Below are 10,957 nucleotides of genomic sequence, written 5' to 3' on the forward strand. Positions count from 1 at the left end.
ACGCCACTCCATCACAGGGCAATCATGCACATTCACTTATAATTTATAACTTATAATTTATTCAGCCTTCAAAGCAGCTCCCCCATTAGCATCCGTGTGCCCCTAGTTTTGAGTAATTCAAAATACAGCATGGCACCGGAGAACCCGGGCAATATTAAAGGCCAGTTTGGCTGGAGCGGAGTGGGGGTTCCTGTACAGGTAAAGCAGCGTGTGCAGTTGAGTCCGTGTGTTTTGTCCTTTGTCCTGTAAACGAGAGGTTTTCCTTAAGGGACGCACTGCTGGAGGGGTGATCAGTGCTCTGACATCACAGCCTCTAAATGCCAATTAGAGAAGGGGGTTGGGGGAGGGGGAGATTTCTCCCATAACTCTTCCGATGTCGTGATGGTCAGAGTTTTATAGACCCCCCCAAAGCAGCGATAGGGACTCTGTTTTCTCTGTAAGATGAGAAATGTTTTTCGAAGGAGCGGCAATCTAAACAGAGCCGAGGGAAGGGAGCCGGTGAGCCGATCTTCCCAGCAGGACTGCGGTCCCACGGGCGGGTGAGCAGGCGGGTGGGCCTGTTGCGCAGGAGGCAGAACACACATCCCTCCCCGTGCTGCTTCCTCACGGAAAGCCCTCTGGATGGAACTTACGTTCCGTGTGGTGTCGCACGCGGCACATCAGCACGTCCCCAGCAAAGGCCATGAAAACAGCTCCTAAGTGTGCGGACGTCCTTCACGCACACACGGGTGCAGACGTGCCACTACCGCAAAGCTGGCCTTCCCCAGATGTTTCATCGCTGCAATAATTTATAATACTCCACGCAAACCACAGCGCCACCGGCGCCCGTAGACCACCATCCATCAAACAGGTGTCACGACCTCAAAGCGGCTGCGCTAAAAGCGGGCGGCCGGCGGTAACGACCCACGATTCTGTTTCAAAACATGCATGCGGTCCGCACAAGCAAACGGTAACGGCAGCGGAAAAACGAAACGACCATCCAACAAGCAGCGCTGTGATTGGAGGAGAAGCTCCAGGAATGTTCCTTTCACTGCGTGATTTACTGTCGAGGTTATTAGAGCCACCGGCGGGGCCAGTGTTTGGGGGAAAGGCAGCCTGCCTCGTCCCGGCGGCCAGCAGCCCGTGGCCAGAGGCCAGGGGTGGGTGGGTGGGCCGCCTGATGGGTGCTCAATGGGTGTAACAGGAGTCAAAGAAGGTGTACAACACACTCTTCGCTGTCAATCACCGCAGGGGAGCACCCCTCGGAAGGGAACATAGCGACGACACACCTGACTTTGACTGCATGACTGGAGGAGTTAAGAGGGGGTGTGGCCCTGACTGATCCGGTCACAGCTGGACGGAGGGCCTGTCGCCGGGGGCGACATTCCCTCATCCCGCTGCCGAGCGGCGGTCCACTAGTGAACAACGTGGCAGGGTGGGGTGGGGAGGGTTACGGTGCAAAAAGTCAATCTTGTGTGAGTATGCGGTGCAAGAACTGCTAAGGCCACGCCCACTAAGCCATGACCATGTCAACGCCATCACCTGATCAAGAATAAAAAAGCAATAAATAAAGAAAATAAATTAATGCTATTCAGCAGAATACAGCAAACAAACTGTGTCATTCGCCACTGACTTTTACAGTCTTAACCAACTGGAAGAACAGCTATAAGAAATATGAGCGGCTTGTGTTGTCATAATATTTATATTGCAGGGTTTTGGGGTTTTTTTGTTATTTTCTTTGAATTTCAAAAATGTACATTCTTTTATGAAACATTTTTTTTTTTTTTTTAATTTTTCCACCACTCTCACTCGAGTTATTATTGTCTCTTGCAGCGGAGACAATTCCTGCTCCTTTCAGGCCTGCAGGAAGGGAAGAAGCGGCAACACTGTGCCCACCTGTCACAACGGGCAGGCAGAGCGGAAAATAAGGGAAAAATAAAAGCGAAATCAAATGTATGAAATTTAAAGCCCGTAAAAATGTAAAAGTGTTCAGTTTTAGGATTCACTGTGTTTGGATTAATGCATGGCTTTTAGTCGCCCTGGATAAACGTGCCAGCACTTGTTATTATTATTATAATTACAATTATTATTATTATTATTATTATTATTATATAGTGACAGAGAGAGTGTTTTCCACTGATGTATGGATGAGTAACCCATTGTAAATAGTGTATCTAGCAGTGTAAATCACCATGGTGAATAAGGTGTGTGGGCTGATAACACTACATAGTATCCACTGTAAGTCGCTTTGGAAAAAAGCATCTGCTAAATAAATAAATGTAAATGCACATGTATTATAATAATAATAATAATAATAATAATAATAATAATAATAATAATAATGCAAGAGATTGTGTGAAATACACTAGTCCTTAATGACATTTGACCAAAAATTTTAAGCAAATGAAATTAAACGGTATTTCATGTATAAGTGGAGATTTAAAAAAATATTATAAATCTTGGGTTGGTTTTAAACACACACACACACACACACACACACACACACACTGCGGTCGGCCTGTCCTGTTGTGGTGTTTCCCAGGTGATGGGATTGCACCGCTCAGCTATGAGATCCTCCTGGTCACGGCTGGCTGCCCACGGTCGTGTCGTGGGGTGGGGGTGGGGGTGGGGGTGAGAGGGGGCGCGGGAGGGGGCACCTCGGCGATGAGCACGGCGATGATGAGAACAGTGATGAACACAGAGAATATAAACCAATAGATGTAGCCCTTTGTCCGCGTGGGGCCCCCGGCCGCGGCTCTCAGTGCCCCGCTGATTGAAGGAGCGGGGTTCAAACTGGCTCGCGGAACGCGCTCACGCGGCGGCCAGACCCTGCGGCGCGAGACACCCGCAGTTCTACCCGCGAGGTGTCTTCGCTACATGATTGCTACTACTACAGTTATTACTATTATTATTATTATTATTATTATTATTATTGTTGTTGTTGTTGACATCATGTCTCGCGTCAGTACTGACTACAAGGTAACAGATGCGCAGAATTTTAAATGTAAAAAGCAGCAAATAATAATTATACTGATGACAGACTGACCCATAGGAAAGCGAAATAACGCGCAGGGTATTAAAACGGTTGTGTCACGATTTCACATCTAGCCTACGTGGACAATTTTAACCTTATGACCTGAAATAAATGTAAAAAAAAAAAATTAAAAAAAACTATAATTACCGCTGTGCTTGACAAGTTTTGCGATTTAAAAGCAGGACAGTAAATCTGACTATTTAATTTGAAAGATAAAACACCGTGATGTGCTCATTTAAATCAAATGTTTACGCATCAAATGACAGTTTGTCCGGTGTTAAAGGGAGCAGATTTTCTTTTTGAATTCATTCTGATTCTGATTATGGCGAAAATTCTGAAATAAATCCCAGTAGTAGTTGCACAGTACAAAAACACAGAGCGGCCGATCCGTTTGTTCGGAAAGCATTTACTGTGTTTTATTTAATCCCAGTTTGGGGGGAAAAAAATCACATAAACCGAAAACAGATCTGGAATTAAAAATTATTTATTGTATTAACTGCTGGCGGATAATTCAGTATAACAATGTCATCCTCTTAAAATTTGATCCATTCATATCCGTTAACAGATTGTAGACAACGAAAACTGAAACTTTTAACGAATACAAAAAAATAGTAATTTAAAAATTTTTTTCTTTGGAAATTTTCCTTTCTTCTAACAAAAATATGTTACATGCAATAAAACTGATACATCAATGCAAAGACATTTAAACTAATTTATCCCCGCCTTGGGGAGCTCTTTTAATTAAATTCCTTTCAAAGTCCATAAGAATACTTCGTCTAATAATAATAATAATAATAATAATAATAATAATAATAATAATAATAATAAGAAGAAGAAGAATGTTTTTTGTCTTTTATTTTGTGAATAGCTGATCTATATGGGTAACTAAAGTAGACTAAAAATAATACAACTAATTTGTTAAACTCTAAAAAAAGGCCTGTAAGTGTAAGAGTTTCACACCTTGACATGTTTCCTCACGCAACATTTTCCGCGCGTGTCCACATTACGGCGCATCCCACACGCGCGCGCCAGCCGCGTGAATAAAACGAGCGCGGCACTTCCTGCTTCAACGCGATACACGTCGCGTGTTTTACAACGTGTTTAGGAAGTCATTTTCAGAAATGAAAATGATGTGTAACCAAGTGTCGGTGATAATGTTCATTATTATAATATCGCTTCTGAAATAATATATGACACAAGTCCGAAAAACGGAGAGAATGATTCATCCATGGAGGAAAATGTTGATCGAAGTGAGGGAGGAACCCTCCATACTTGTTCCGCCACGAGCCGCAGTTAAAATAAAATACACACACACACACATTTTCAGAGCCGCTTGTCCCATACGGGGTCACGGGGGAACCGGAGCCTACCCGGCAACACAGGGCGGAAGGCCGGAGGGGGAGGGGACATACCCAGGACGGGACGCCAGTCCGTCGCAAGGCACCCCAAGCAGGACTCGAACCCCAGACCCACCGGACAGCAGGACTGTGGTCCAACCCACTGCGCCACCGCACCCCCCTTAAAATAAAATAAAATAAAATAAAATATCGGACCATTCAATCAATGCAGTAGGCAGCTCGACTCCCCACAGGTGAGTTTTTTTTATAATTAATGCTTCCAAAATAAAAGCGGTGCTCTTACTGTTGGTAGTCCAGCTTGCAGTAGAGCTTCCTGTCCCGCAGGTAGCAGCTCGTGCTGAGCGGCTGTTGGCACGCGGCGCACTGCAGGCACTCCTCGTGCCACGACGACTCGTTCACGCGCATCAGGAAGCGGTCCGAGATGGGTCTGTGGCAGCCCTCGCACACGGAGGGAGGGTGGCACTCCGACCCTCGTGGGGACACACAAAACACACACTCCTTATACAAAATGCATTTATATTTAGAACGCGCGCGCACGAAGCACGTGCCGTTTTCGCACCATTGCAAAATATTCATCCTAAGATCTAAACATTTTAGTACCGTGAACGGATTTGGGAAGGAGAAAAATAATAGAATAGAGGGCAATTTTTTTAAGATGACACGCGAGTTTTTAATACACAAGTTCTATAAGTCAGCCCATAGTTATTTTAAATCTCAAACATTTTTAATTGTTATTTTTATATCTCAGTTGATGAAAATACCACGTTGAAAAAAAAAAAAAAAAATTAAATCAGAAGCCCAGTAATTGGTCATCTGGACGTTTAAGGGGCTGAGATGCAGAGATTGCGGAAGATTTACGTAAATAAATATAAAAAACAATGAAGCCTATAGAATAACGCTGCTTTAAAACTGGAATTAAAAATAAGCAAAATAAAAATAAATCACCACTCCAGAAAGTCTGAGAAAAGTGTTTGAGAAGTTAACGACAAACAAACTATGGAAAGTGTACACACCCCAGAGCTGGACTAATAAATTTTATTATTGCCACCTTACCGAGCAGGACCCCCAGGGCGGCCTGGCCAGACCTCAGGTGGTCCTCGATCTTGACTCCATCCAGCATGCTGCCGGGGCCGTGGGACAGAGTCCTCGTGGACAGGGGGATGTCCAGAGCCTCGCGACCTGCGGCCACATCCACGACAGGAGCGTCACCCCCCGTAGTCACACACACTCACACACTTGTTGGGCTGCACACTGATCGGCGTGTGTGTGTCTGTGTGTGTTCGTGTGTGTAAGGATCCGGGGTTCCTGCGCTCTACCTTGGAGATGCGGGTCCGTGAAGAGTCCGTCCTTCCTCTTCCTCCCGGTGTCCGCGCCGTTCTAAAGTTTTACCACCAAACACCAAGAACACACGCCATGCTGGTGTGGAAGAAGATGGATTTACGTTTATACTTGTGTGTGTGAGTGTGTGCGTGTGTGTGTGTGTGTGTGTGTGTGTGTGTGTGTGAGAGAGAGAGAGAGAGAGAGAGAGAGAGAGATAAGAGAGGAAGACTAGTAGAGCCTCGGTGTGTGAAAAAAGTGGGTCTCCAGGTGTCAGCCGCTCAAATCGGATGCCTTTCAGTGTGTAAAACGGCGTGTCGCGTGGAAAGGTGGAAAGGTCGTGGAGCACGCGGGACCCCGAGCGGAGACCGTCGATATCCGAGTCGCGCGGACAGCTGCGTGACCGTTAAATCCAGGAGACACGAGCGCAGTGGTGGACAGAGGACTGGACAGGAGCGGAGTGTAGCGCGCTGTGGTGTGGAGTTGTCCCACCGTGAGCTCCCGGGTAAATGTGCCGTGCCGACCCCCGGCGGCTCGAGGACTCCGAGAGGGACATGGAGGGGAGTGGATACACCCCCACCCCACCCCACCCCACCCCACCCACCCCCACGCCCCCCGCGTCACCCCCCTCCGCTCGCCCCATTCTCTGAGTTCGGATGCGATTGGAGGACAGCGCTCGTGCTCTTCGCGCTGCCGGAACGCGCGTTCCGCCTCCCCCCCCCAGAACCGTCACGCGCGAAAGGTCGCGAACGCACAACCCGCCGGACCGGGATCAGAGCCCACGCGCTGCGAGAGGGGTCACGAACACATAACGTAATCGCATCTAATCGACTCAGAATGTGCAGAGTAAGTAAGAGTTGGAAACGCCCGCTGTGGTTCGGCTGCGGATGTTAGAAAGGAAAAACGCAGCGCGGTCGCATCGCGTCTTACGCGCGTCTCACGAAAGGCTTTAGCGAACGAAGAGGGGGAGAAACTGCGAAAAACAGGCAAAAAAACATTGATTTCGGCTCGTGAGCAGCGCAATAGGTGATCTGATCCTGCATCAGCCCTCTTGATAACCCCAGAAACCCCTCAGGATCCCGCTCAATCATGCGTGTTATATACAGTAACTGTTACCGCTCCAATTACTATTACTACAGCTGTTACTCTTAGTAGTACCATGCTGTTACCATACTGTTTCTGTCAGTATCACAGTTTTATTATAGCTCTCTTACAGTTAGCTTTTCTATTGCTCTTACTATTAGTATTGATATTACTGTATTGTTACCGTTACTATTGCGATTATTGTTACTATTCTTGTTATTATTATTATTACTGCTGCTGTTATTCTTAATATTAGCAGTACTCTTAGGATTACTGATACTCTGTTGCTGTTAGTATTTCTATTGCTGTTACTGTTAGTATTGCTATTACTGTTATCACTGTTATTGTTACTGTTAATATTACTATTGCTATTATTATTATTATTATTATTATTATTATTATTATTATTATTATTATTATTATTACCACTGCTGCTGTTACTTTTACTATTCCCTTACTATCACTGTTGGTATTACTGATGCTTTGTTACTGTTAGTATTTCTATTGTTAGTCTTAGTATTGCTGTTAGTGTTATAGATACTTTTATTAATAGTATTTTTATTGCGTTACTGTTGCTATTATTAGAAGTGATACTGTTACTTTTTCGGATACTATTACATGCCGAACTCTTTTCTGTATAAAGTAATTAAGAGATGTTTTACTATTCCTCTTTTATTTTTTGAGCAGTTTCAGTGTGTTGTCACAAATATGTTTATTATCATTTGTGTTATTATTGTTGTGTCTAGTTCGGTAGCATATCCCATGGGGTTTAAATGGGGAGCCGGTTGTACGCGGTATTTTTTTTTACGCGCTGTCAGTCCCACAATCCACATGAAAATTGCCACTGCATTACACATCAAAGTATATCCGAGTGGGCTAATTCCTCATTTTCTGTTTTTAAAAAGTAAATTTTGTTCCCTGGAAAAATAATACACGTATTTGCTAAATTGTTTTTAAATATACACATCTTCAAATTTTTCATTTCTTGTTTTATTTTACTTCTCACACATTTCAGATTTAATAGAGACCTACGTGTACATATATTATTATTATTATTATTATTATTATTATTATTATTATTATTATTGGTGGAAGTAGAGGGGTATTATTTTTACTGTAAGATATAATTCGGTGTGTGCAGTGAATGATACTGTACTGCTACTGTTTAAAGGGCTCTGTAAGCACGTGCGGGACCGCACTTTGTACCACAGTGTGCACCACAAAGGAGCCCAGGCTGTTGAACCCGAGCACCTGGCGACACCAGAGCGCGCACCCGAGAAAGCGCGGTGAACGCGCAAATATTAATGCACCCAATGCTAAGTGAATAAAGTGAATAAACATGGAATTTTCCTCCTTTTTATTTTTCCTGTGACCATCCCTTGTAATTTCAGGCAGCCACGAATTTTAATTTTTCTACGGTTCGTTTTTGGTTTCTTTAGACTATTTAAACTGATGCTGCAGACAAAAATCTGTAATATTTTTTTATCAGAAGGACCCGACTGTCCTCTTCATATTCAATTCATCACTTCACACGGCACCTTTCTGTTATTATCATTCAAACAATGACACGGAAAAATATGTTAAATATTTCACTGGAACACAGTTCCTCACCTCGAATACTGCGGCCCATGATAAACGTAACAAAAACAAAATGAAGAGAAATTAAAAACATACATAATAAAGCTCTGCCGGCCGTTAAAAAAAGGCGCAGCGAATAGTTATTCCTCAAAACACTAAACCCGCGTTATAAGAACAAAATAATTTCACCTACTGACCGTGCAATGCTGAATACCAAAATAAACATTTCGAACACGAAAAACGACATATTTAGCAAAGACTTATTTAGTCGCATATTTACGGTAAAAAACAATCCATCACTATATATATGTATATGTTGCGGTATTTCTGATAATATTGGGGCGAGCAAAAAATACGTCAACAGAATATCAAATAAATTAAGGCAGTTCTAATAATAATAATAATAATAATAATAATAATCTGTGAACAGAAGAGAGTTTCAGCATTGCAATGAATACTGTGTTCAGCAGTTAGGCTGGGATTGAATAATGTCTTTGTCTGCGGTGCAGTGTAATGACTGCTGCTGCGCCTTTCATCTCCCATCTTTCATCTTTTCACTGTTTATTAACTGCATGTGTCGCCGGGTGTTGATGAGATGGACACGGAGTCGTGTTTGTACCGCTTGCAGCTGGATAGCAGTAGCGCGGCCCATCTCTCTCTCAGGAGATGTGAGTTAGATTTTGGGTTCTGGATGTTCAGTAAAATGTCTCAAATCAAAGCGTCGCTTTCATGATGTTTTGGTTTTCGTGGCCGCGTCTCGGGCCGTGTTTCACTCAAAATCAAAGCGGTACAGTAACAGATATTATTAGTCAGTGTGTCCTTTTTGTTTTTTTTTGTTTTTTTTAGTCTCAAGCTGTTGTCTTTCCTGATACACAAGGTGTTTTTGAAGAACATGCTGTAAAGGTATACAAATGAGCAGAGGTGACTGCCGCCCACGTGCGTTTAAAGTGACAGTACACCATCCTACTTAATGAAGAAAAAGAGCAGTAACCTCTCAAAACACGCAGCAACTACTTTCCAAAAATAGGGAACTTTACTGGGGGGGCAGGTGCATAACATTAAGTTAATAATAATCTATGAGTTTCCTACAGCTATAAAATGAGCTTATTGTTGCCTCCTACTACTACTGAATTTTGAGCCATTCTATGCCATTGATTGTAAAGACCATATAACATCCTTATAAATACTCCAGCTCAAGAACTGTCACTTGTCAGTATTTTGCAAAATAACCAATAATAAGGATAGAAAGTTAGCAAATAAGTGGAGAAATTGATAGAGGGTTGAATACATCACATTTACCTGACGCTTTTCTCCAAAGCGACTTATAATGGTAAAGTCACAATTATTTACCCATTTATAGAGCTGGGTAATTTTACTGAAATTCAGGTTAAGTACCTCACTCAAGTGTACTAAAGCCGGAAGTAGGGAGCGAACCTACAACCTTTGGATCCAAAGGCAATAGCGCTAATCACTATGCTACCAGGTGTCCTTGAACTGATGCTCTAATGACATAATTTTTAAAAGTTTATGAAGTTTGCATCTCAAAGCAGTCCACCCCCAAAGTGTGGATTTATACTGTACGACCCAACTTTTTTATTTTACTTTTGTTTATTCACCCAAAGTATCTTGAAACATTTCCAGGTACCCCAAGCAAAAACACTTTTATTATTTTATTAATATTTAAAAATATTGAATTCATTTGATTTTGTCACATTTGTCCACCTTAATTCTATTAATTCTTAAAGGAAAAAGATATCCCCGCTATACGATGCTTCGCCATGCAAAGCACTTTTCTGGTTCATTGTGGCGTCGTATAGCGGGGATTCCCTGGGTCCGAATCAAAGACCCGAATCATTGACTCCTCGGAAACAACCACATACATACAGTTCGTAAGAGAGATTTTTAAAGTAACACAGAAAGTAAGACAGGTAATAATTATCAGATGGCATCACTGCTGTGTGTTTCTGCACTGAACGAAAGAAAGAATTAATTTTATTTGTTAATATATATCTTTATTGTATATCATTACATTTTGTTACTTATCTTTAGGTCGATTCAGTATTTAACGGTACATTTCCCTCATTTGTATTCCTATCTGAGTGTTCCCAAAAATTGCTGTTAAATTATTCGTATTGATAAACGTTAATAACTGTTAATATAAGTGTAAATTCGGCCTTCCGCCGGTGCAGTGAGCACTTAGCATGGATTGGGGGGGATCGTGTTTTTTTTGGGGCTGTGATGAAACAGCCCTAAAGGGTTTTGAACCGACCTTATAATTAAAGGGTGCAATAACAGCCCCCCCCCCCTTCTTTAGAACTCCCCCAGTACTCCTTCGACAGGTACTCGGCACCTTAAACATATTTCCAAGGACAGTCACCAAATGATTATTTATGTTGTTATCGTCCACAAAATGTCTGTTTTATAAATATGCCCCAATAATATTATATTCACATCGTGTGGTTTGTAGTAAAGATGTAAGCAAGAAATGATCTGGGTAATTTTATTTATTCCTTTTTATGCCCCCCCTCCCCATTCCCAGTGCATCAAACATGATTGACCCCAGAGGTGATTTAGAAGGTTCAAAACCTGTCTGGATCCAGCACATTCC

At 42.8% G+C, this 10,957-nt stretch overlaps 1 protein-coding gene across 2 annotated transcripts in view; it reads right to left on the reverse strand.

Annotated features, from left to right (window-relative positions):
• Positions 1-6,219, reverse strand: part of LOC108922585 (LIM/homeobox protein LMX-1.2-like) — a 51,916-nt gene extending 45,697 nt beyond the window's left edge. Inside the window, exons 1-3 of one of the 2 annotated variants that reach the window (XM_018732806.2) lie at positions 5,688-6,219; positions 5,425-5,550; positions 4,655-4,841 (exon numbers count right to left, since the gene is read on the reverse strand). In XM_018732806.2, coding sequence (XP_018588322.1) covers positions 4,655-4,841; positions 5,425-5,491 — 254 coding nt within the window. In that variant the 5' untranslated portion in view covers positions 5,492-5,550; positions 5,688-6,219. Of the gene's footprint in view, positions 1-4,654; positions 5,118-5,424; positions 5,551-5,687 lie in introns of those variants that run through there. The other variant, XM_018732805.2, reaches the window with a different exon arrangement.
• Positions 6,220-10,957: the final 4,738 nt, after the last annotated feature.

The sequence above is a fragment of the Scleropages formosus genome, chromosome 6 (assembly GCF_900964775.1).
Source record: "Scleropages formosus chromosome 6, fSclFor1.1, whole genome shotgun sequence".
In the NCBI taxonomy this organism is placed as follows: Eukaryota; Metazoa; Chordata; class Actinopteri; order Osteoglossiformes; family Osteoglossidae; genus Scleropages; species Scleropages formosus.